At 30.9% G+C, this 27,850-nt stretch overlaps 1 protein-coding gene across 1 annotated transcript; it reads left to right on the top strand.

The window, feature by feature from the left end:
- The first annotated feature begins 2,764 nt into the window (after nucleotides 1-2,764).
- Nucleotides 2,765-27,539, top strand: LOC148281644 (uncharacterized). Its single transcript, XM_088226378.1, has 12 exons — nucleotides 2,765-4,728; nucleotides 8,202-8,440; nucleotides 10,359-10,582; nucleotides 10,743-10,936; nucleotides 11,139-11,332; nucleotides 11,403-11,563; nucleotides 11,669-11,837; nucleotides 13,610-13,803; nucleotides 20,885-21,014; nucleotides 23,383-23,572; nucleotides 26,558-26,700; nucleotides 26,921-27,539. The coding sequence occupies exons 1-12, from the start codon at nucleotides 2,970-2,972 to the stop codon at nucleotides 27,440-27,442; spliced, it is 4,119 nt and encodes a 1,372-aa protein (XP_088082504.1). The 5' UTR covers nucleotides 2,765-2,969; the 3' UTR covers nucleotides 27,443-27,539.
- The last annotated feature ends 311 nt before the right edge of the window (nucleotides 27,540-27,850 follow it).

A 27,850-nucleotide genomic window follows, 5' to 3' on the forward strand; every position in this document is an offset into this window, starting at 1 on the left:
ATATCTCAAATAAAAACCTTATGTGTGGCAGTATGGGTGTGCGGAGTGCATGATTTTTTAAATTTTTTATTTTATTTTATTGATTTTTTTATACAAATACATATATTACATCAACATAATATGTTCTTAATTCTATGAGGCCTAGAGCCCTGTGTTAAGTTGGGAGAGAACATAATGGAAAGTGGAAGCATGCATATTAACATTAAACAATACCAAAAATAAAAATTATTAAATTAACAAATATTTCAATAAATATCTGAACTTAATAGTATATAAATCTATGCAATATCTCGTAGCAGTCTCCAGCAATGGTTTCTTCCCTTAGACAAAATCCAAATTTCTACACTTCTCATCCAGGAAATTGAACACTCTTTGGGTCACAAAGGAGAAATTTCTCTGAGTGAAAGTCATGCGTGTTTTTGGTATTAAATAATTTAAATTACAGGAAAACCTCGTACGAGCGTTCTGCTGGATTGCTGAAAATGAACATGTTAAATTATGCATGGGAGATGTTCGAATAAAACACTAGTCTGATGATGCCCAATAGAGGTTGAAAGCGCTAATCGGTCAAATAAATATGTAGAAGTACCAAGTTTTTTCGTTTACTGTTAAGATTCAAGTTATTACAATATCTTATTAAGTATGAAAATGGCATTCTACTGGTTTATTGTCATTTCTTTCAAAATCATTCATTTCTCCTTGATGATTTATTGTTTTTTTTTAAATCCAATACAACAAAGGTTAGAACAATAGAATGAGAAGTGGAGGTTATTTCAGGTGAGACTGACTGGAGCTTAAAATAACCTAAACAATAAAGGTTACATTCTGCTTGATTGCCAGAAAGACTCAGGAAAGCTGGAAGAATCTCCACTTTTCGAGCGAAATGTTTTTTGCATATTAGGTATAGAGATCAATCCGTGTATTATGTTGTTTTTTTAGATATATTTAATTTATTTGTCTTTAGTTTAATGATTAGTTGATATTTGTGTTATACTTTTAAGTAAATTTAAGTTAATATGTAAATTTACATCTAAACATTTATATTTTTTTATATATATTTGCGTTGAGAATACATTTGCATAATTTTGTCTAATTTGGACGTAAAAAACTGAATTATAATTTACAATGAAATATTATAGAACAAATTTAAATTCATAATTTGATTCTGATTATTGTACTTGGTCTAGCAAACGACCTGCCTCAAGATGAATAAAATGTACCGAAATAGACAAAGGAGGGTGACCACATAATTTGTACGAAAATACGATTGATTGTAATATTCAAAGCTAATAAATTAATGTTTATGATCTCATTCTTGTTACAATTTAATTACAGGTATTGTTTGAGCGTCATAATTTTAAAATATATTTATTTTTGACATTGAAAAACCAAAGTGGTGTTTTAAAAAAATAAACAAAACCAAGCGAATATAATTAATTACATAAACAAATTAAAAATAAAACCATTTCTTATCAAGGTACAATTTGGCTTACGTAGCTTCGAAACCAGTTGGTAATCAAATAAATATTATGTTTATTTTATTCAGAAAAAATAAATGTATTTAGATTGAAAAAAAAATATATATTAATGTTCACGTTTCCCATTACCTAAAATAAATAACAATTCTTGTGAACATAAAGAGGAGTCACGTCTTACCATATTGTGTTTAATTTATTTTTGATTAGTAAATATTTTCAGTGTAAAATATAAATTACAAAAAAATATACGGTGTTTTCAATCAGTGCTACACAAAAAAAAAATGAATTTAATTTTTGACTTTTTTCTGAAATGTCTTGAACCTATTCCTGACTGCACTTTATATTTTCTATGTTCATTTTGTAAGTATAATGATTTTGCGCTGCAATTATTTTTTAATTTTAGAGTTAAGATGTTACCAATTGTTCTAGGTCGCGTACTTACGTTTTATGACGTGGAAACACTATTATGTATGTTGTCTTTATGGATATTAAGAAAACGATTCTTTTTAAACAAAGATTTTATTTTAGAATCCTGTATTTCTTAAACAATCAGACGGTGAGGAAAATGGACTTTTTTTTAATGTAATTTTTAATTATTAATTTTTCGACCGGTAAAATATTTGTTTTAAAAGTACCACCCCATCCGATTATTCCATACTGTAATATGGTTTGGGTTAATGCAAAGTAAACCGATTTGTGAATATTTCTTCATCAATACATATGAAACAAGGAATAAAAAAAAATAGATTGCCAATGAGGAGAAAAGCAGAATCTCAAAACTCATTGTATAAGGGATTGAAGCTGTTCAAAGAGTTACCTAAAGAAATAAAGGAGATAGAAACGATAGATATATTTCAAATTAATTTGAAAAAATTTGTTATTGAGAAATTTTGTTAAAAAAAACTGTGATGTTATTAAAAGTTTATATTAGGTCTTAAGAGATTATGAACTAACTTAATAAAGCATAAATAAATAAATAATACCTACACATATGAGATTTCTCCTTCTATTTACAATATTATTTACTTATAATGATGATGAAGATACAATTAAAAAGATAAATAAACAAGAACCAAAAGTTCTTGCGCGCGTGGGCACAAAAGTCTCCGCCATTCGCACATCAGCTGTGAAGAGCAGAGGAGGCGGGGTGGGGGTGCGCACACCGGCCGCTCCGTCCCGACTAGAGCTGTTTCTAAATAAAAACTCACTCTTGGAAGCTTGCCACTGGGTCCATTCCCCACGGACTAGATTGACACATCGTGTTATGTGTTCCCAAACCCGCGGTCATACTCAGTCAGCAGCGTGTTATCAGACCCTTTTTTGTTAGATTAGTCCAAATAAAAATGTGAATCGAATTATAAATTTTTACCTAACTCTATATCTGACTACTTGTTTAGGTTTGTTCGAATTTCGACGAATGGCAGGTTGATATTACCACGGTGGGAAATTCATCCTTCTTATCTCATGGAGCCGTGATAAATTCTTATCAGAATGGCTCTCGGGCCTGCGCGGTGGGTGCTGCTCCTCATCATTGGGTTGCTTCTCTTAACAACAGCCCTTCATGCCTTTCGGCTGAGGGATGCGCCACCTAAGGCACTCGTCAGTGAAAATCTATTGAAAAAAATCGCTCCAAGACCAAAATGTGACACGTGTGGTAGTCCAGATGTAAACGCCGTTAAGCATTCAACTGCTAATACAGCAAAAATTAAACAACCCGTTGTACCTAAAGCGTACGATAAAACCTCCGACACTAAAATAATTCACAGCAACCGAGATTTCGAGTTAAAAAGACCAGTTACTCAAGTAAAGAAAACAAGTTTTAGTATCAAAATGTCTCAAAAAGATGAGGATAGCGACGACGATGACGATGATGATGACGATGATGATGATAATGATGGTGAAAATGAATCGGACGGTACGTCTGATTCTGATAGTACTTCGAGTGATAAAAGTGATAAAGACTCCGATAAAGAAAGTGGAAGTGATAATGAAAACGACAGTGACACTGACGATGAAGATAACGATAGTGAAAGTGATCGAAATCCCAAAAAAAAAAGTGAATCTGATAGTTCGGATGATGATGATGATGATGATGACGGAAGTGACAGTGATAGTGACGCCAAAAATAGCGAATCCGAAAGTGATGCAAAAAATAGTGAAGATGATTCTGAGGACGATGATGACTCCGACGATGATAGTGACACAGATTCTGAAAAAAGTGATAAAAAAGTAGAAAACACAGAATCTGAAAATGACAGTGATGATGATGATGACGATGAAGATTCAGATGACTCAAGTGATTCTGATAAAGAAAAAGATATTATTCAATCAAAAACTACCAATGTAATGGGTAAAAAGCCTCAAACAATCATTATTACGCCAAGTGCAAAATTACCATCCAAAAAAATAACCTTTGTCCAAAAATTAGAAACTTCCGATTTAAAAGATTCAAAGCATAATAAAGATATCATTGAAAGTAAAACTAAGCAAAATAAAATTCTAGTCCAACAAGTGAAACCAAAAATACCAGAAACACCTAAAATAGATTCCGCTAAACCTAAACAAGTAGTAAATATTCCAGAAAAGGTCATAGAAAAACCTCAACAATCTGTAAAAACTCCTGAGAAAATTGTCCATCCCGCTAAACTTCCCGAGCAACCGAAAGTGATTCCAAAAGTACAACCTACATCTTCTCCAAAAATTGAAAAGAAAAATGATGAAAATAAGTTAGAAAAAACGTCAAAAACTGAGAGTAAAAAAGAAACACAACTTCCAGTTGAAAAACGTTCTACTGTTGAACAAAAAAAATCCGTCACTCCCACGATAAAAGAAGCAGTACAAAAGAAAAGTGAAGTGAAAGAAGAAAGTCCTAAATCTTCGCATAAACCGCCAAAGACTGAACCTCCTCAACCTACTCAACCTACTCAAAAAGATACTCACAAACCGGAAAAATTAGACAAAAAACACGATAGCCGTGAAAAAAATTCAAAATCAAAATCTGAAGAACCAAAAATGTCTACTAAAGATAAAAAAGAGAAAGTTGAAACGAAATCTCATAAAAAAAGAGATGTGTCCAATGCACAAAAAGCGATACATAGAAAAAATCTACGTGAAAGTGAATTCGAGGACTTTTACTCATTTTTACCAACGTTTGCTCCAAATTTTAGTCGCATACATAATCCGGAATGTCGTCGACATGGACAAATTCTTTTGCGACAACTTCGTGGAGCGAAATTATGGTCTTTACAAAGTAAGTGTGCATATGATCTAACTCTGTTTAACGTTTGTTTGGTACAATTTAAGAAGTTTTATTGCTGGTCTTATCAATTTTTATTGCTTTAAAAAATTTACTCGTTTTTTTCTGACACCGAAAATTCCAAGAAACGCTATCAAATTTAAATTAAACTCAAATATACTGCCGATCTTATTTTTGTCAAGATGCCAATTTTAGTTTCTTAATTTACACAAGTACATTATTTTCCCACCATATGTCATGGATTAATTATTTGCGGGTAGGACCTACCACTTATCATTTCAATATCAAAAAACTCAAAATATGTATTAAAACACAATACGTATCATGTATCTGAACCAAATATGAAATCCTGGAACCGACTGTTAATGATTTCATTGTAACACGGTCATCTTTTACTATTATTACTTTTGTTAAGTCAAATTCTGATGTTATGCACCAAAACATTATGGAAAAAAGGACATCAAAAATATATTCATCGACAATAGATAAGGCTTTAAAAGAAAGTTGAGCAATTCGTTTATTCCATTTATATCCCGATTGCGATTGCACTATTTCCCCTTTCTTAATCTTTGAAATAAAGAGTTAGTGAGACATCTACCATCATTGATTCGTAAGTTCTCTATATTAATGCTAGTCATATTATATTAGATTCAATATAATATTAGTAGTCATTGAGTAGTATTATATAGTATTATATTAGTAGTCATTGGGGGTAGTCATTGACCAACATCATAGCAGGAAATCTCATATAGACACAACAACTGATAAATTAAGAAAACTAATATATGTATTCTACAACTTAAGAAATGTTTTAGACCATAGCAATCTTTATTAGGTGTATTTTGCACTCTTTCAATCAGTGGCAACATATGGTATAATAGGATGGGGTGGTTGTGTTCAGGCAATCTATAGACCACTCATGGTAACCCAAAAACAATATAAAAAATAGAATATAAATATCCTCCAATCTTTTCATTTCATTAATTGTTCAAAGTGGCAAAAGTCCTTTCAATCAGACAAATTTACTGCAGTTCATGTCTAATCAATTTTCGAACCACTAGTAAACAAAAAACACAACAAAAAAGAATAACAAGATATTCCTCTAACGTGAATTACTACGTACAAAAAGGTAAAACAACTAAAGTTAAGCTAAAGCTAAGAGGCATTTCTATGTGGTAGGTCCGGGGATTTTTAATTTACTGGATCAGGTGACAAAGAAGTCTGAGTCTTTTTCAAAATTCAAATCTAATTGGTCTGCTCGAACGGGAATGGATAACTGCGATAGGATGTAGAATAACTGATGAACGACCAATATATATTTATAAATGTATAATGAAATTAAAATGTAGTAAGTGGCATAATGTATAAAGTAATAATGATATGTATAAACTTAATATCTATGTATAAAATATAATATAAATATGTTTATGTATTTGTATATGCGAATATACTCGTATATGTAAATATATGTGTATTGTGTATATGTATGTTAATGAATGCATTACAAATGCCCCGACTCAACACGGATTTTTTAGTGAGTCGGGGCAAGGGCACGGGTCGTTCTTGATTGTGTCACTAAAAACTATATCTCTATCCCTAATATATATATGTACAATGTTACTAATAAATAAAATATTCATAAAGATTATCTCTGAGGCCACGTAACCGCAACTTCATTCCCAGAACACACAAATATTATGAAAGCTGCATTTCTTGTACGCAGTACATTCATAATATGGTTCTGTGTCTTTCTTTCGCACGGGACTTTCCAGTGAGGAATGAATACATTATAAACGTACAATTTTTTTTTACTCACAAATTATCTAATAAAATAAATAAATTGTACAAAATTTACTCGAATGTACCTGACATTTAACAAATTGAATAACGAAAAAAAACGCTGCAGCTCTCGAAAAGGTTATTCTCGTACCAAGGATTCTTAAATCATTTCTGTATTCAACATTTCATATTATATTGTAGTAAAATAATAAGTATAATAAATAATGTTACCTGAATCACTAAATAAGATAAAAATATTATTAATAATGTTATTAAGGTGAAATCTTCAAATAACGAAAAATAAATTAACAGTTAATCAATCAAAGTATGCGTAATGTTGTGTAGCAAAATATGATAACAATACATAGTGCACACGAATTAATAGGCCCATTTCAAACGACGCGACGCGTGACGGTAAAAATCCACACGGCACGATAAAACAACTAAGGATTGATTGATATTTGTATTTATTTCATGATAAGCAAATGCACTTATACCTAACCTCTACTCAATTTCCCTTTGCAGTATTTTTACCTGAGAGAAGCTACTAAATAAATAAAAAGGAAAAGGAAATAAGATAATCGTATCAAAACATTTTAATTTTACCGATGCGCGCCGTGTAGATTTCGACGATACGTGTGAAATGAACGTACACTTTATAGGTTATCCGTCATTCGGAATAAAGTTTTCTGCTCTATAAGATATTGCGTTTGCTTTTACGTGACGTTCATTACTTTATTTAATTAAAAGCCTTTAAAATTGAATGTTAAGTAGACGAAAGTAAGCACCTCTTTTAGTTCGCGTTTAATCTAGGGAATAAAGCTGCCAAAGCTGCTCGAGATATTTGCGCAGTGTACGGTGAAGATGCTATGAATTGTTGAGTAATTTGTTGTCAAATAATGACGAAGAATACGTTATTAACTAATCTGCTGTAAAATAATGAAATGTATTGCATTATTAATTAATTTATTGTATTTTTTTTTTCATTTATTCTCTTCATTTCACAAAAAAACGGACACATTTAATGCTAACACCCATACTTAGGTTAATTTAAAAAATATATTTAAAGCACCAACTTTGTGGTTACTCATTATAATAAAATATATATAAAACAGCGATTCATAATAAGAAAAAATATATAAGAAACCAAATAAACAATAAATTCTTAAGTCCACTCCTGTATAGTTTTTAAAATCGTATCCATCTCACGTCACACTTCTTATCTTTAAAAGAACAACATGACAAAAAGACTTGACTTATTAGCTCCGTATGTATCGATGTAATATTTAGTAATCGCTGTAAAAATAAAAAAATGATCGAATTCATTAGTTTAACGTACCTTGATGAAGAAGCTTGGGTAGCTTTGAAACCGGTCGGTAGAAAAAATAAGTGGTTGAAAACAAATTCGTTTTATAGTAAATTTCTTAAAAGTTTAATAATTAAACCTTCATTGCGGTGTTCGAGAAAGTTATTCTTATTTAATACAGACCCCGATAATCATTCTTCATTATATTACAACAAATTAGTCAATAATGTATTTTCCTCGTTTGTTCTCTGAAGAAATTTGAATGGCGTATAAACCTTTGCCATTTTGTTCTAATTTTGGTGACCATTTTTATATTTGGTAAAAAAATATGAGCTAAACAAGACAACTTATGTAAAAACAAATATTTTCGTTTTGTTTTTAGTGTTGGACTCGACCGCTAAAATTCCTTCGGGAATTTTGCGAGGAAACGGCAACCAGTTCGGAGATTATAACCAGTGCTTGGAAACTAAAGCCAGGGTCCGCCTGGACTCCGGTTCAATTGTCAAGGTCTCGGGGAAGTACTGTCTAGCTCAGATAGACCTCAAGCCGGCGTCTGAGGATGTTAAGTTGGCTGTGCACATGGCTCAGGCGAGAAACTTCATCAGAAGCAATAACTTTGATGTTTGTATTCAGAAATAATTTTATATTTCATTTTATTTTATTTTATTTTATTTTATTTTATTTTATTTTATTTTATTTTATTTATTTTATTTTATTTTATTTTATTTTATTTTATTTTATTTTATTTTATTTTATTTTATTTTATTTTATTTTATTTTATTTTATTTTATTTTATTTTATTTTATTTTATTTTATTTTATTTTATTTTATTTTATTTTATTTTATTTTATTTTATTTTATTTTATTTTATTTTATTTTATTTTATTTTATTTTATTTTATTTTATTTAATTTTATTTAATTTTATTTAATTTTATTTAATTTTATTTAATTTAATTTAATTTAATTTAATTTTATTTAATTTTATTTTATTTTATTTTATTTTATTTTATTTTATTTTATTTTATTTTATTTTATTTTATTTTATTTTATTTTATTTTATTTTATTTTATTTTATTTTATTTTATTTTATTTTATTTTATTTTATTTTATTTTATTTTATTTTATTTTATTTTATTTTATTTTATTTTATTTTATTTTATTTTATTTTATTTTATTTTATTTTATTTTATTTTATTTTATTTTATTTTATTTTATTTTATTTTATTTTATTTTATTTTATTTTATTTTATTTTATTTTATTTTATTTTATTTTATTTTATTTTATTTTATTTTATTTTATTTTATTTTATTTTATTTTATTTTATTTTATTTTATTTTATTTGGGAAATCAACCGTTCTACATACATATTTATAATAAACAAAAAGATATAGTGTTTAAACTCAGAACTAATAGCATATTTCCACAAAGTATACAAAGTTAGTAAAGAAAATATATTACATATTAAATAAATACGTTTATACATATAAAAATAGTTTCATGTATTCGAAAATATTTTTCAATAATCAAAGAATTTTTTTATATTTTTTTAAGAACAGTAAGTTATCGGTAATACTTACGACATAAAAAGTCAGTAAGTGCTAAAATATTCATATTTACTAACATTAATTAAAATGTTTGACCGCAAATTTTATGTTTTGAACATAAAATGTATTGTGCGTATTTGAATGTTCAGTGCATATGTAGAACACAGTTAGCAAACATAATAATGATATTCAAAAAGAAAAGCCAATGTTTTTAAAAACAGATTAATTTTCACCATCGAATTTAGAAATATACGGTATATATATTTTTTTTCAATTAGTGCAAACACTTTGTCGCCTTATTTAGTTACAATGTGTTTTGACGTCTTCATAAATACCTGGGAAGCTATTCTAAATCTTCTCGTTGGTGTCTTCTGCGACTACACTTTGCTTAATGTATGGCCACACTGATGATTAAACGTCAAATAAAGCGTTTTATAGTTGACATGTCACAGTTTGACTTTGTAAAACTGTTTAAAAAACGAATACGGTTTGGTCAGTTAACTGATCCTTAAGGATGCAATAATATTCATTGTCTTGGTTTTTTTTTCGATAAATTTGTTAATCAATTTTTCACTTTTTTTTGCACCACAACAGGCCAGGAGGCCCAATTAAAGTGATAAACAGAATACCCAGGCTTGAGAAAAATCATATTATTTTTTGTGTTCTCGTGGGAATCGAGTCAAACGTCTTGACCACTACACCACGGAGGCCACAATGGAGGATGCAGTAATATTGTAAATGAAAATCGTCATGTTCGGATTTACGTGTTCGTATTTACTAGACGTTTAGTCATCAGTGTGGCCATATATGTAGCAAAGTGTAGTCGCATGCAAAATATATAAATTCAGTTTTTTTCCCTACCCCCGCAAGAAAATTTAAAATAGCACCCCTGTACTCTTTTATTTATCCTACTTCAACCTTTTGTGATACATTCATGATCAAATACGAAAATGCTCACTAAAATTTCTTGAAATCTACCTATTTTCCTTTTAGCCAGGTCACTTTATTCCACGTTTTACTTCCTTGAACTGGGGCATATGTCTCCCAGCCTCGTGTGGAGCTCCGGAAGCTGAATTCATATTAAAGGATGCCCTGAGGCACTACAACGGAACTGCCGGACTGAAAATCGTAATTAATGTTGATCCAACGAATTGTTACACAAATCAATATGAAGAATGGTGGGAGGAATGGATGGATATTCCAACCATTCTAACTGTGTAAGTGAAGATATTTCAATAATGTACTTTCTTTGATCTTCATCCCCATATCTGTTTATTCTGCTAGTAGGTGCTGCTCTATGTACATTCAAAAATTTATTATAAAATTTATTGGATTAGTCCTATATGTTTAAAATTTATTATGTATTGTTTTTTTTAGATTATTTTACTCATTCTTCATCCTTATAACCATTTATGCAACAGCTTACGATATCTTTTCTTCTCGAATAAAATCGGTTGATGGTGAAACTCAAGAGGAATCTAAAGAAGATACGGAAAATGGTGATGGTAAAAAGGAAAATGAAAGTGAAAATGCTGAGGAAGAAATTGAAACCGAGAAAGCTTCTAATCAAGGTAAATGTTTTGTATTAAAATAATATTTTATTTTAATAACAGCTAAAATCTATTTTTTTAGAATGATGATAGCTTTAACACGGGATGTTTATCTTCCTTTGATCTTATAAAACGAATCGATCAATTGTAATCTTTAGTACACGCCTCGTTTACGTATAGAGGTTGTTTAATGCAATTTGTGAATGAAGCATGTTTTTTGCAGATGAAAAAAGCCATGTCGTTGAAGCTTTTTCGCTTAAACAAACTACTGCAAAGCTTTTGAGGGAAGGAAGTGCTGAAGGCGATATTGAATGCATTCATGGCATACGTGCATTGTGTAGTATTGCATTGTATGTTGCTCATAAACTTATTCCTCTCGCTATGACGCCATTTAGTAATAGGACTTATCTAACTGAGGTAATTGAATCTTCATTTCGAAAAAAAACAAAATTGCTGAATACTATTGACGAATTTCATATTTTTTTAGCTATCCAACTCTCCTCTGTCAGTTGCGTTAAGAGCGAGTCTTCTTTATACCGATACATTCCTGCTGCTCAGTGGAGTTCTAACAGCATATCACATGAGTCAGGATATAGACAAAACTGGAAGCATTCCTTGGCTGCGAAGATACATAGCTAGGTATCTTAGGTAAGATCGCAAGCCCTACAAATCACGGTAATCAAATCGAGGTATGTAAAGTGTTGTAGAACTTCGTTATGATTTGACTGAAAACACTGAATAGTTTGGTTCCAGGTTGACCCCCGCTCTTGTAGCTGTGCTGTTGTGGTACGCTTGGATATCAGACAAGATAGGAGAAGGACCGCTGTGGGGAACCGTCGTCACTCATAATGCTGAGCTTTGCCAGGAGCACATGTGGAAAAACGTATTCTACCTACAAAACTTCTTCCCCTTTGAAGATATGGTAATTTGTATAGTATTTCAAATACTTGCGATTTAAATAAAAATAATGATAAATCCGCGAATATCTAAGAGAGCCATCACTAGACATCCAGGGCCTTAATTATGAACGCCATCTTCATCTGTACATATCGAGACGGTATACTTAACTTCTGTACTGTCTGTATCTTCCTCGGCATGTTCTACTTACTTATCATCTCGACATCGTATGATCAAAACGAACTAATGAATGACCGAAAAAATTAGTCCGCGTTCCTTACTTCATAAATATTTTTAAAAGTTCTCATTTATATTTCAAATAGGCTTCTGTGATAGAAAGTGCCCACTTCAAAGCGATTGTAAACTCCAATAAATCCCAATTCAAGCAAAAAATGGTCGCTTGAACATGATTTTTTAAAGACTTATGACACTTGTCGAGACGATATACAAAGCCGGTTCCTTTAACGTCTTGATACTTATACCACAGATTATGACTTATACTCCGGAAGATAGTAAAACAGACGGAAAAATATAAAAACTTTTTTTTTATATTTTCATAGTGGCAATTTTCTTACGCCGAGATACTCTTAAATGTTACTAGGGCAGAATCAAGCGACATTATTTTTTCCATCTAGTCACTCGTTTTGGAAACTGACAGTTATGTCAGAATTTAATTCTACTTCAAAATTGACTTATGAAAAAGCCTTAAAAACGAAGAAGAAGAAGAAAATTGACTTATTTTTCACTCATATTTTTAATAGGCTTTTAAGAAAAAAAGTACTAACGTTTAAACAATTAAAAATTTGAGTAAATCGTAATTAAAGGAAAAATTGCTCGGTGGGACCAAATTTTTGTCACTTTTAATGCGTAGATAAACGTATCGAGGGGATCTAGACCCGTCTATATAAACCGATGTACTTACATCAAAACTTGATGGTAGCGTTTCTTCTCAATCGGTCGGGAGAATTTTATCTTTAACTATGACGTCACACTGAAGCTATTATATTTTGATGTATAGATAGTGTACCGTGACGTACGCTTCCCCTTGTTTCATATTGATGTAACTACCCAAAACTTGAAGGTGGGGGGTCAGTAGTGTATCTTCGCAATCGCTAGAGAGAATTCGGTAGTCAGATGGCAGAACGGACCATCCGTAATTTTCAAAAATATTCAGGAGAGCTGAAATACAACTCAATTTCAAGACTTCAATCCCCAAACTAAAATATTTTGGTGTTGCTTTTCAATAATGAATTACCATTTTAAATTGTAATGTTCTTTTTAATTTTATTCTGAATGTATTTACTGAAATATTGATTAAAACTTTTGAAAACTAAAAAACAGAAAAAAATACAGATGGTCCCTTCTGCCATCTGACTACCGAATTTATCTTCAGCTATACCGTCAAGGTGAAGGTATGACATATTTATCTTCCCATCATAATCGAGGCCCTGGCAGGCCTATCTACGTCTTATTTTTACCTGGAGTAGCCAACGAGTCAAAAACACTCGTCCGGAGTTCCGTTTCAATCTCACACACAAAACTGTATTCTTTATCCATGATGACACAAAAAGCTATACTTACCGTATTTTTCGAACCATAAGATGCACTCTTTTATTCTGAAGATTCAAGCCAAAATCGGGGTACGTCTTATGGTCCAATTCGTCTTATCGTACGCAAAATATGGTACTCCTAAATATTTATGTAATGCAACAAGTCCATCAGCTTGATATTACGTAAATGTAGGGTGAACTTCGAGGTATTTACTTCGGGAATGCTAATTGCTTTTTTTTATTCCAGTGTGCAACACACACGCACCAGCTAGCCCTAGACATGCAGCTGTGGTGGCTGGCTCCCCTCAGTGTCTGGTTGCTGCGCTCCCGACCCGCCCTGGCGCTTCCCGCCTTGGGCGGCCTACACACCCTGACTGTCTGGCTGCGCTACTCCGTGACAAACTCGGAACATCTGTCTCTCGTCATCTATCACGGAATCACGTAAGATAATCACAATCCTAAAAATGCGTTATATTTATCGCTTGAAAAGTATTCGGACCAACGGAGATTAAAATAAGTCGAATCGGTAAGTTTCGTGGGTTCAATAAAAAAATATCTGACTTGTCTTGCCCGACGATCATACCGACTTTTCTACCAGCTTGTTACTTTAATAACACTAAATAATTAAGGTACTATACGTGTATTGATTTGTGTTCTTATTGTGAGCTAATGAGGAACTTCAGCCCTACGGGAAATTGGATACAAAAAATCTTTTTTTTTGCGTGATAAAAATTAAAGCATTAAATTTTACCGCAAAGTTTCTTGAAAATGTACGGAAAAAATAATTTTAAATATTTTAATAAAAACGCACTACTTTTAAAACAATTTTTTTGTCTTCCTAGGAGTTACAACCAACTCATTTTGGGACAGATAATATTTACATAAAGGTATGGTTATAATAATAATAATAAAGTAACAAGTAATAATATGTACATAAAACTGGAATAAGAAAGTATATAATACAAAGAAATTAAAACAATGCAAAATAAAAATAAATATTAAACATTTGCATATAGTAAGAAAGAAATATCTGAGAAAAAAGAAGAGCTTAAAACTAAATTTCACCTTCCACGTACCTCCTCAAGTAGTATTTTTTTTTAATGAATATATTCATTTTTTGGCGTTCTATAGGACTCCGGTAGCCTGTTGTACTCGCTACAAGCAAGGTACAGCAGAGACCTTAGACCATACCTTGTCGTGCGTGATCCAGATACGTGAATATTTCGACTCTGTCGCGTATTATACTGGTGGACGTCACGATTGAAGGTATAGCTAATATTAGTGAGAGAGTCTTTATTTACACCTTGAAGCACCGGTTTTGCACTTTGATCTACGTCACTGGTTCATATGAACCAACCAATGATATGAGAGCTGTGAAGGATACGGTTGGCTTATCGTAAACGAACTAATCGGAAGAACTAACAGAGAACAACCTCTGACGTCATACGCGGAGTTATTTCAGAAATACAAAACTTTAAATATCATGGCGCTGATAATACGATATATAAAAATATAAAAAAATGGTTTAGTTGAATAGTCCATTAACAAATAAAAAAAGACACTGAACTTCCTCATTAATATTTGCGTGTTTAAGGGCTAGACTGCAAAACTTTAGAGGAACATTCATCATGGTAAACTTTTTTTAAAACCCTATTTTTTTTTTCAAAAACTATTTTTTTAACCAAAAAATTTTTTTATTATACTTAATTTGAAAACTATGAAAATTCTTTATTTCTCGAACTAGCAAATTTCAGCACTATATATTATGTTAAATATTTCCAAAATATCTATTTGGGTACTGTTTTGTGGACAAGTATCATAATTCTTAATTTATTGATTACTGTTACTAAATTTTATTTCTACTAAGTACCTAATTCAATGACACTTGTTTTTAAATTATTCTTCTGGAATTCGGTTTACAATAAATTCACTGTCAATTTATTAAAAAAATATTATGGGAATCTAACGAACAAAACGTGTTCGTGTAAACCTTTATAATCTATACTTTTATGCCGTGATCATTCAATATGAACGTTGATTATGCTATGTAAAACTTACTTGTTTAGTCAACAGGTGACGCCATAAGACATGTTGTACATTTCATTTCAAAATGATTTTATTTATAATATAAGAATGTTAATTTCTAAAATCGCTCGCAAACAAGTGGAGGCGTCTAAAAAAAGTATGTTAATTATAAAATATTTCAATTTAAATTACAAAAACTATTTTAAATAACTAACTAGTAATAATTTTAATACGTTGAAAGCAAGAGAAACCTGCATTTTAAAAACTCCTTCAGAGACGTAAAAAATATCATACATATTAGACAGATTTAAATTTTAATATTTTGTATGACTATCATTTTGGTTGGGTATTTATTTTGATACGTCAATAGTAGCACAAATTTCAAACGTTTTTTTTTTAATTTTGTGGAAAGTGGCATGGCATACTTATATAATATTAATGAATTTTGGTTTGATAATATATAGTTTCCTACTAAATATGGATTGAAATCTTTTTCGGGAGCATTTTATCTATTTTTAATTTAAATTATATTACCATGGAAAAAAAAATAAGCATTTTAAATCTGCAATGTATTACTGTTTCTACTAAAGGATAAATTTTGTGAGTAAATTAAAATTTAAATACAAAGTGCTTATCTATGAAATTTACATTTTACATAGAAACATTACAGTTTTTTTTTTTTTTCAAAAATTACATACTTAATTGATCAGTTTTGTCATTTTAATGATAGTTTATTGATGCCTTTGCTATGAAAATTATATGGGCGGGATTTTAAAAATGCCACAAAGACGTTTTTCGCCGACTTCTCAGCTATATATTTTTTTATTTGTAAAAAGCTTTCTAATTTTCCTAACCACAATACTCTTTTGGTAATTTTTCTATTTGGGGATTATTTGACTTTTTATCTAACTACTCTGATAAACGCTTACGGTTGTACAAGACCCATTTCTCATCGCAAATAACGATCCTCAGAATTCCTTCGTTATTGTGTCGACTCGACAAAGTAATGCAGGCATTGACGCGAGCTTTCCCCTCATTCAGCTTATAAGGTACTCACTTTTCGAGCGGTTTTACTTTTTTTACCTTACGTAATTGACTTAATATTAATTTGTCACTTACGTTTAAATTATAACTACTGCTACCTAAGTCGTAATTTGAGACGTATCTGTTTCCACTATCGCTTTCAATTCCTATTCTTCAACTTTAATCTTTGGTCTTTCACGGAGTTTGTTGTTGAGTTCTAAATTTCCCGAACGGAAACAATCGAACTGAAAACGTGCAGTGCTTGCAGTGCTTGCAGTGTTTAGCCAGTACACACCCCATTCATGTTGCGTGCCATCTGCGATGCGTTAGTACCACGACGAACTCGTATTAAAAAATAATGAGAATTTTCAACATATTCATCATTGCATAAATTAACATATCAGAGTCTTAAAAACATTTTTAATTTGGTTTTCCTATGCAAACTAAAGTCAGCCACATTCAAATTGTCCAGTTTGTAAAAACGGCAATTTCATGGGTAAGCACCTAATGTTCGTAACTAATTTTACATATGAATCACTAACTCGATTTTATAACTTTTCTCTATAGTTCTATTAAATCTCTTACGCCCCGTCATTTTTCAGTTATTTAGCGATGATGTAATCTCAACCTTTACTTATCGAACTTCCTTAACCAGGCACCTACATATGTACATATGTATATGTAATGTCATGTATTTATTTAGATAGTTGTAAAAAAACTTAAACAACTAGTTAAAACTTACATTCTACTTAATACATACAAACAAAATTTCAATAACGATATTACAAGTTATCAAATTCAGACGCATTGTGTTTTCTATTTTTTTATATTAATATTTATTGTTCTTCATCTGATACACAAGGGTTATTGTATACCATTATAAGTTAGTTTTCTTGAATATTTTTTTATTATTTTAGTACCTAGTCTTGATATTGTCAATTACTCTAATCACCAAAGGATATTCTCAATCCTTTACTTCAAATATAGATGTTTACTTATTATTGTTTTCTTTTTAATGATCCATGCGGATTTTTTCTTTAAATTTGTCCAAACGTTTGTAAACAAAAGACTGGATTTCATCCCCTAAGGAGTCACTAGGATTAACAAATTACAATAGGGATGGAGAACATTTTAGATAGAGAAATGTGGAAGTCTAGGCATTTACTGGGATTATGACCAGCCAATGACATCATAAGCCCTGTAAATGCCCAGGCCTTCATATTGCCTTCCCTAAAATGTCCTTATCCCGGTTCTAATTTGTGGATATTTTTTCTTCGCTGTAATTTTGCTTTAAGGCTGTAGTTTGGTAGAACGCACGCAAAATGAGGAAATCATACGATTTTGCCATTTTTAAACGAATGTGTACGCGCAGTAATAAAAAATAAAAAAACATAAATTATATAAAAACAATAATTTTTAAAGGTTTTTTAAAGGTTTACCGAAGGCATAATTTTACGTAGAAATAAAGGGAAATATCACAAAAATGTATGTGATTCAAAATGCTTGTATTTTTTATTAAAAAACAAAAAATTAAAATTTTGCATCGACCACTTTTATGTTCAATTATTATCTTCAAATAATTATGACCAATTTTAGTTCAATACTTAATCTTTATTGAGATCCTATTACCTAAGTTTAGTCTAAATTTGAAATGGCGTAATCTGCCGGTCTAAAAGTAATTTTGTTTTAGTTACATAAAACTTTTAAGTATATTTTTAATAATACCTTTAAAAATTATTGTATAAACCTAATTTATGTTTTTTTATTTTTTTATGATTGCGCGATCAAAAAAAAACATTCGTTTTAAAGTGGCAAAATCGTATGATTTCCTCATTTGTGTGCGTTTTACCAGACTACAGCCTTAACCTCTGCCATTGCATGTTTTTCGACACCAACATTCGAAAAATTCCAATAAATTTTTATTGTATTGATTTGGGGAATGACACACCACTGCAAATGTCCCTGTTATAAATTTATTCCTAACTTGTATAACGAGCATCGTGAGTTTTGTTTTTTGCAGAACCTAATTTGAAAATATCTTGAAAGGACATGAATTCGCATATGGATTTTAGATTAATAGGTTGCCTTATATTTGGCTTTATTCATAAACTTAGCATGAAGTCACGTCTAAGTATAGTGGTATAATTCAGATGGGAATACCATCCTTATTCTACCATTTTATTAAGGATTCCTTTCTTATTTTACCACTATAATACGGATGGTATTAATATTGATTAGCGGCCTTCGTGGTGTAGTGGTCAAGACGCTTGACTCACAGACGGAAGGTTCCGGGTTCGATTCCTGGTGAGAACATAAAAATTAAATGTGAATTTTGGAACGCACACGTTCTTTTTTTTTGTCTTCCCCTTACGGGGGTGGTATTCGGATTCTCTGCCTCTGACCACTTAGGGAGTCCTTTTTTATCCAAAGTCATTCTCTTATTGTAAATATCCGTGTTTTTACTTATGTTTTGTGTAAGTTATGTTTGTTATGTTACTATAGTTTTAAGAAATTATTTTTGTATATTTCGATACGTTTATTTATGTAAATTGTTTAAGATATTTTTTAAATAAAAAAAAACAGAGGCATTGAGGGGATCCTGAGGGGTGGAGACGACGTGTTGGCCTCTGTCCATACATCCTCCTCCTCCCTCCTTAATCTGCATAGAGTTTGTATTCCTTAGGAATATTTATAATAACTTTCCTCTATGTGCAGCTGACAGAGAGTCCCCCAGGACTCTGTAACAGCTGCGGGTGGATGGTGGGCTTAAGGATCTCCCCTCAATGTGAATTTTCTCAAGCCTGGGTGTTCTGTGATGTAATTCATCATTGTAATTGGGCCTCCTGGCCTGTTGTGGTGAGAAAAAAATGATAATTATAATAATATTTGGATGATTTATATAGCGTAATTTTTTGTGAAAAATGACCTCAAGGGCGCTTTACAATGGTATAAATTAAACTTACATTCTAACTAAGCTAAAGTGATATATTATATTTTCTGATTTAAAATTGAGGGTATGATAAACTAAAGAAGTCAGATTTTAGTTGGATCTGAACTGAGTGGGGACTGTCGATGATTCGTAAGTTTGAAGGTTATTGGTTCCAGGCAGAGGGGCCGGCAACGGCAAAAGCTCGATCTCCCAATATAGTGTTTGGGGAGCGCCGGATTTCGAAAAGTTTTTTTCTTCTTGAATCAAATGCTGATTCCCATCCAAATTATACCACTATACTTAGGCCTAACTTTATGCCAAGTTTATGAGTCAGGTTCAATATTATTTATTGTTTTGGCATTAACTTTGGGAAATAACCTTTTAAATGTTAAATAAATGTAATATGTTCATATTTACTCTTGCTGATGGGTAATTCAGAATACCCCAAAATTGTTGTTTACTTATTAAAATTAACTTATGATTGTGTATGTCCCGACTTGACACGTATTTATCTAGCAACATAGGTGTATTATGCTTTTAATAAAACAAAAAAACTCGTGTGTGGAGAATAAAAAATACCCACTAAGTGTTTTTCAATTATTTATTGGGTTACCTTCTTTAATAAATATTCACAATATGATAAATCAATGTCAATTGAATCGTTTCCTAAAATAGATTATTTGCAAAACCGATTTCATAATTTAAATTTTTATTAATAAATGTATTTGGCAGACAGTGTTAAATATGAATCGGCTTGTGGTCTTGTGGCTAGTATTGTGGATTCACGGATCGAAGGTCCGAGGTTCACACCTCGATCTACTACAAATTGATTGAGTTATTTACAACTCGTTGAAAATGGCCACAAAAAATTCAATATTTGGGTAAATAGTAAATAGAACCCAAATGTTTTTTTTCCATAAAAAAACATATAAAAATAATAAAACTATGGTAAACTTGAGTTCTGTTTAATTGATAACTTGATTTTCTTAAATTAAAATATTCATAATCATCAGTATGGTTAGTGCTCCAATGCGATGGGCACTACGGTCAGCTGTTGATCAACATGAAGGTAAAGTGGTTAGTATTTCGCTTCAGCGGCCTGTCCAGGACAATAGAATATTGCTGTGTAAAACTATATTTTAAGCCCATATTTCATGTCGACCTTCCCAGGAATCGAACACGAGACTTTAAATTTATTTATTTTTTTGCACCGCTCTAGGCCGCTACAGCACAAAACACCCACGCTCGTGAAAAATCATATTTAATTGTTGTGATCTTACCGGGAATCGAAACCGGAACCTTTCGTGCATGGGTTAAGTATCTTAGCCATTACACCACGAAGGTCGCCAGGTAAGTATGGTAGGCGTACGCGCAAGCCACTGCACTACGAGGTGGACTTATTTCCACTCGGTTTTCTTTTTCTGGAGTTTCTATCCAGTCCACGCACCGAACTGTATTCTTTATCCGCACGGACTCGGACAATATATATTTTTTTAAATCTGAGAAAACGTGTGATTGTTAATGAGTTTTTAATATTATTTTAAGTGTGAGTCAACTGTACCGGACAGCCAACCTGTGTTATTCGTTAGCCCTTCACAGAGCTACCCCTTACCTGGCCGGGATAGGGCTGGGGGTTCTTCTACAACAAACGGGGAAGGATATAGAGCTTCCAAGGGTAATCATTATGTTGTCTATTTATTTAAATCTTATAATTTAACAGTAAGGATAAAAATATATTTTAAAAATCATTCACAGAAAAAAAACTGTGAAATAAAAATTAAAAGTTAAAATTTGAAAAAATATTAATACTTACTGCCTTGACAGTAAAATACAGTATTAATAAATATTAATAATGTGTTTGATTTCATAAATTAAGATTATCTCGTATTCTGGTATTTTAAATTTTATTTTTATTAGTAAAAATAAGAGAAATTATATAAATAAATAGTGCATCCAGTTAAAGTCCTTCAATTATATGTTTATAATAGTAAAGATGTAAATCAGTATTTTTATTATTAATAGACGCAAATTTAAAAAACTATTTCTACATAAAAACATAAAAAAGTGGCGAAACTATTGAGTATTGATTTCAAAATAGAAAACTTTGTTCCTAAAACGTAAAAAAATCCAATGTATAAAGCTTATGTAAAAACTAAAATATGTTATGTTGTGCAACTACAATGGGGAACAGGATCAAAATCACATAATCAGACTACAAATACAACAAAATAAAATATTTAATTTAGAATACCCTTATCTAACAGCAACTAAATAACACTTTTAACCAAATAGACAAGTAAATATAACTGATTTCTTTCAACTACAATACAAAAAAAATATTGATAAATTAACAACTGATGTAATTGTAGTCGAAGAACTAAAACTTGAAAAAAATTGTAATAAACATGGACACAATACAGAATATCTGTAAAATATCATATTCAACTTTCTAAAACAAGACAATGACAGTCAGGACTAATAAACCAGGGACTGAAATTATGTAATAAACTACCAGACAAAACTAAACTAAAGACTCAGACAACCTTTACAAAAGATGTTAAAAATTAGAATATGAATTTGACAGCACTGCAAGAAGGTTGAGAATGAGTAAATAAAATGGAGGAGAAGAATAGGGACTTTTAAAATTTATTTTTACCGATTTGGAATTCACTTATGATAAATAATATAAATATATCAATATGAAAAAATAACATACAATATTAAAAATTGCTTAAATGAAATTATTACACAGATAAACATTTTGTTTTAAAGAATTACAATTAGTTTTCTTTAGCCATAAATTTTATTATTAAATATAAAAAAATAAATGGGTACAGAGTAAGTAAAATTTGGAGCATCAATGTTTTAAATATCTTCAAATGTTTGTAGACAGACTGGATTTCCTCTCTTGGGAGTTATTTAGATTTAAATTTGTTGCAACAGAGAGATAACACATTTTTGGGAAGAGAATATGGAAGTCTACGCATTTACAGGGCTTATGACCTGTCATTGGCTGGTGTAAGTGGCCACTTTACACACTGTGCAAAATTCACAATTCTGCCTATGTTTGAACGTCCATATTTCCCTAACTAATTTCTTGCCAATCAATTTTAAGCAAACATTAGTCCAGAGCTTACTTCTTCCACTCCTTGACTTTGCAGATATATGTTAGCCAGATGCTAACTCTGAATTATTTGATATGTTGGAACGATTGCAGAATGTTTGTATACGTTATATCTTTGATCTTTGCAAATTCAAACACATAACCGAATATCGCACGCAACTACACTGGCTCAATATAAAGCATAGAAGAAACATTCACATTCTATTACTGCTTCACAATATTTTAAATAATCCCACTTCGCCTATTTGTCCTCAGACAGACTTCGCCTATTTGTCCTCAGCTCTCTCAAGAGCTTTCCAACCTCTTTCACAACACGGACTATCTCTTCGTTCTAGTAACGAGAGAACCCTTTTAATACCCTGTCATCGCTCTAATTTTCTTGCCTCCTCTTTCACAGTAGTAGCTGCTCGATTGTGGAATAATCTACCCCCTAATGTCTTTATTTTCATTTAAGTCAAGATTGAAATGTCACTATTTAAATATTTAAATTGTTCCTTTATCCTTCTTCTTTCCTTCCCTCTCTCCTCTCTTCATAGTATGGTTTTAATTTTAATTTTTTATATGTTTGTTAGTTACTCTTTGTTTTTATCTTGTATAATATCATAAGATTCAATATGTTCACGTTCTTGACTGAACGGTTTGGGTAGATAAGAAGAAATTTCCTTAAGGCAATATGCCCGCCCTTATATGTATATACTATATTGTATATGTATATAAAGTGTTAAATAAATAATTTCAGTATTTACGAAGGTACAAGATGTGAGCAGAGATGCGGGTGGAGGGAGCTGATGGAAACAGCAAAAGCACAGGGTCCCAGTAGTCTATTAGACGAATGGTTAATCTAGAGAAAAAATGTTCTCCATCTGAAAATACACATACATTCAGTTTGTCTATTTATTTATAAATGTATTCTTTCCAGTTATTTTACCTTCCTGGCTGGCTGATATGTGCCTACTTCGGTAGCTGGGCTCTGTATACCCCATCACATCTGTCCATGAGAGATTACCAGTACAGCGTGGACGAGGCGGCCCAATATGCGGCCCTTGCTTCTGTGGCCTGGTCACTTTGTCTCAGTTGGCTCATATTTGCCTGTTATACTGGAAATGGCGGTTAGTCCTCTGATATTATTTTAATTATAAATAATAAATTTATAATATCCATTTATACTATAGATACGAGTACATATCATATAGTCCAATAAGAGGCTTCCACATAATATTGTTATTGTAACAGTGTAAGCCACTCTCTAAGCACAAGAGTTAGTCTCTTTTTTTGGAGAGTAAATGTTATCACTGTTTTTTTGGAGAGACAGTGATAACATTTACTAGATGTATAAAAGTAAATCTGTATGGAATTTTTAAAAAAACATGTACCTTTTAGGAAATTTATTAATAATTTATTTTTTTAAATGTTGTCGCATAAAAATTATACATGACATAACCTAACTAATCATACACAACTTATAGTATTAATAAAAATGTTGATGTAATATATTTTATTAAAAATAAATCTGCTTTTGAATATTGGTCACACAATTGCACATTGTACCTAATATATATTACAACTATCATCATCATTCCCTTTCCGCACCTAATGGTGAATAGGGCACTGGATTGGTACACCAATCGCAGCATATGTCGATCAAGTTTGTTACATGAAGGTAAGGTGATCAGTCTTACGCTTCAAGTACCAGTCCAAAGACTATGAAATATTCAAGTATAAAAACACCCTTTTAAATAAAAATTTCAAATCAACCATGTCGGGAATCGAACCCGAGACCTATTGCATAGTAGGCAAACGCGCTGACCATTATACCACGCGGCCGACTACTATTACAACTATAGTTATTAATAATATATTGGACTAAGTATTGAGTGTTAACATGAGTTGTGTCGCTTTTTTTCCAAATTAAGAGAACAAAAAGAAAAATTATAACAAATCAGTCAATAATGTTTTCTTCTAGATTATTTTACTACAAATTAGTCAATAATTTGCCCAGCTTTGTCAAATTTATTCCTTCAATTGAAAGTAACCAGAAAAATGTGTCGAAAATGCTCACTTTCGTCTACTCGATAATCTTGACATTCCATTTTGAAGGTTTTCAATAAAATAAACTCATACATGTAATAAATGTTTTAATTTGTCGAAATTTTATAGACAAGGACTAGATTCATCCCCCTAGGGATCTGTGTAAAGTGGCCACTTAAACCGGCCAATGACAGATCACAAGCCCTGTGGATGCCTAGACGTCTACATTCCATTCTCTAAAATGTTATTCATCTCTGTTGTAGTATGTCAATATGTGTAACGTTTAAGCAAACACAATATCTTGTAGAACAGAAAATTTTCTTTCAAATGATATATACCTTTAACCAGTTATACTTTAAGTACTCATTTTTTAATTTGTAAAAAACGGACGTAACTTATGTTTACACTTCGTACTTAGTTTAAATACTTATAAACTAGAAAAGTGTTTTTATAATGGAAGGGGAATTAATTAAAAAATAACCCTATCTATAAATACTGCTTGGTTGTGTCATTTCCATAAAACACAATCTCTGAGTATATCGGCTAAATAAAATATGGACCTTTTAATATTCTGCGAATCGTTTATTTGACGTAATATTTTATGTTTTCATTTTTATTATATCTCATTTTAATAAAAAAAATAATTAATATCTATGTGTCAATTATTAGTATTATGAGAAATGATTTTAATTACTAAGCGCCACTCAATAAAAAAAATATGAAAAAAAAACGTCCTGACTAAACACAGAAAATTTCTAGTTGTTTAGAACCTAATACAACAAACCTATGTACATTGTAAAAACATTGAATTTAATAAACATTATGCCTCAAAAACAGTCAGTTTTGTACCGAATGTATTATTTGAACGCTGGATAGTATATTGTGTGTTTAAACAATACAGGGTTCAACGTAAAGGCAGAGCAGTTTAACAAAATGTGCTAGAAATGTTGTATGGTTAAAAATTGATTGAAATGTAGAAATCGTCGTAGAACAGATGTGCGAAAAATGCGTTATTTACTTTAATTATTATTTTTTTATACATTAAACTCCCACAGAGCTTTAACAATACAAATTTGCTTATACAATACATAATGTTTATAAACAATAATATATAGCAATTATGCAAAGGTTAAAATGTAAAATCAATGAAAACGTGTTTAAAAAGATGCATTATAAGTAATTAAAAAATACGTCATTTATTTTTTACAAGGTGTTATTTAATATTTGAATGAATAATACAGAAAATAAAGATATTAAAAATACACACACGTATTTATAAAAACAAATATCGAAAGGTGTTTCATAAATCTATAAAATAGTTAAGTAGCAAAGGAGTGATTAATTTAAACATGGTTTTTACTGATTATTATATTGTACTTGACATATTTTTTTATTTAATTAAAGCAGGCGATGTATTAAATATTTCAAAGAGATTAAATGAAATCGCACTAACGGAGAGAACAGAGCATAAATAAATTGAAATGATTTTGTGTGGAAAGTACATCTAAGTCTGGTGGTCTGAAATGGAATCCTCCAGTTAATAGTTTTAATTTATATTTGATCTTGAAATGGTAATAAAGGCTTTTCATTCCAAGTTTGAAAAATATAATCGGGTTGTGGTCCCGTGGCTAGTGTCTCGGACTCACGGACCAAAGGTCCGTGGTTCAAATCCCGCTCTATCCCAACTTGATTCCATTTTCTAATAGCGAGTTATTTACAACTCGTTGAAAATGGCCCTCAAAATTAAATATTTGGGTAAATCATAAGAACGCAAGTATATTTATTTTTTAAAAATAAATAAATTTTAAAAATATAAATAACTAACCCAAGTATTAAATGATAAACATAAAATAAAGTGTCAAAATTTTGTTTTTACCGCTCTCATGTAAAGTTAAAAAAATCACATGCATCGTTGTTCTACAATCATGACAAAATATTCGTATTTTTTGTAAAGTAATTGAATATTATTAATTTTAAGCGTCTATGTAATAGATTTTAGCACATCGCTCTATGATATATTGAAGAAAATCATACGATTAAAACATGTTTTCGTTTCTTATTTTTAGGTCCTATAAACGATTTACTCTGCTCGCATCCTTTGGTCATACTAAGCAGAATATCATACAGTATGTATCTGTGTCAATTCCTGGTATTCTTCTACAACGTTGGGAGCACTCGAACATCCAGTGAATTTTCATTACTGAACGGGGTACATATAATTGATTATTTAATTCATTTTATCTCGGAGAAAAGATTCGTTAAATAAAAAAGATATTTATTTTACCTTATAAAGTAGTAGAATTAATACTAAAAGGGAATTCAGTCGGTTAAAACATGTCTCGATCTTAGCAAACAATATAACTTAAATGTTTTCAGAGTCTTTAAAACTTTTCATCAATTAATTATCATGCCTTATATTTTTGTTTCAGATAAGTTTACTCGAAATACTGGCGGTGTTATTCATTTCGGTTATATTAACTCTTTTGTTTGACATACCAATGCAAAGTTCAAAGAAAATAATAATGGCTGTCGAAGTTACATTTGGAGGAAATAAATCAGAAGAGGAAGATAAAAGAGAGCCAGACGCAAATGAAGAATCTAAAGAGGAAAATCAAGAATTGGTTGAAGAATACGAAAATGTTGAAGCTGATATGAATTATGATGTAATCACCCAAGTTGATAATGACGAAACAAACCAAGATGATAACATTTACGATGAATACGATGAGAATATTGACAACATTCATCATGAGGTAGACCAAGATACTATTTACGAAGAGGAAGAAGAGGAAGAAATAGAAATTGAACCGGAAGCTCAAGAAGATCACATCATAGAAGACGAAGGAAATAAACCGGCTGAAGGAAACGAAGGAGAAAATGAAATAGAAGATGAAGATTTGCAGGATTGGGAATGGACCAGTGGTGGTAACAGCTATCACAGGAGATGGTGAAATAATTGATGTGTAACTATTTTATAATTACTTAAGAATCTTGATTTTAAACACAGTTAATATATAAATAAAATGAATTTTATTACCTACACACCAATTCAGTTATTTTTTTTAACATAAATAATTATAACGAAATTGTTCTCATCACCAAATTTCAATTTTGGAGGAGACATGTAAATAAAAAAACACATTTTTGCAAATGATTAGGTATGTTTAATATTAAGCAAATCACCGAAAGTAAAATACTTTTATGATTTTGATCGTTGTTCTTTGAGAAGCTCCTACACCAGTTGGAAAATACAGAAGGAACGTCGTCAATGTTCTTGTGCATACGTGCTAGAACTCAATCAAAATGGATGATGTGACGATAAAAACACTCAACTAAACTGAACGATGTCACCACGCTCT

Source organism: Micrasema longulum, unplaced genomic scaffold (genome assembly GCF_059751315.1).
Source record: "Micrasema longulum isolate JH-2025_06_02 unplaced genomic scaffold, ASM5975131v1 h1tg000428l, whole genome shotgun sequence".
Lineage (NCBI taxonomy): Eukaryota > Metazoa > Arthropoda > Insecta > Trichoptera > Brachycentridae > Micrasema > Micrasema longulum.

What these genes read in the sequence shown, in the direction of transcription:
- LOC148281644 (XM_088226378.1), top strand. Translation starts at nt 2,970, where the DNA reads ATGGCTCTCGGGCCTGCGCGGTGGGTGCTGCTCCTCATCATTGGGTTG. An exon ending in GTCATCTATCACGGAATCAC is followed by an intron (nt 13,804 to 20,884) that starts GTAAGATAATCA and finishes TATTATTTTAAG; the next exon opens with TGTGAGTCAACTGTACCGGA. An exon ending in AGGATATAGAGCTTCCAAGG is followed by an intron (nt 21,015 to 23,382) that starts GTAATCATTATG and finishes TATTCTTTCCAG; the next exon opens with TTATTTTACCTTCCTGGCTG.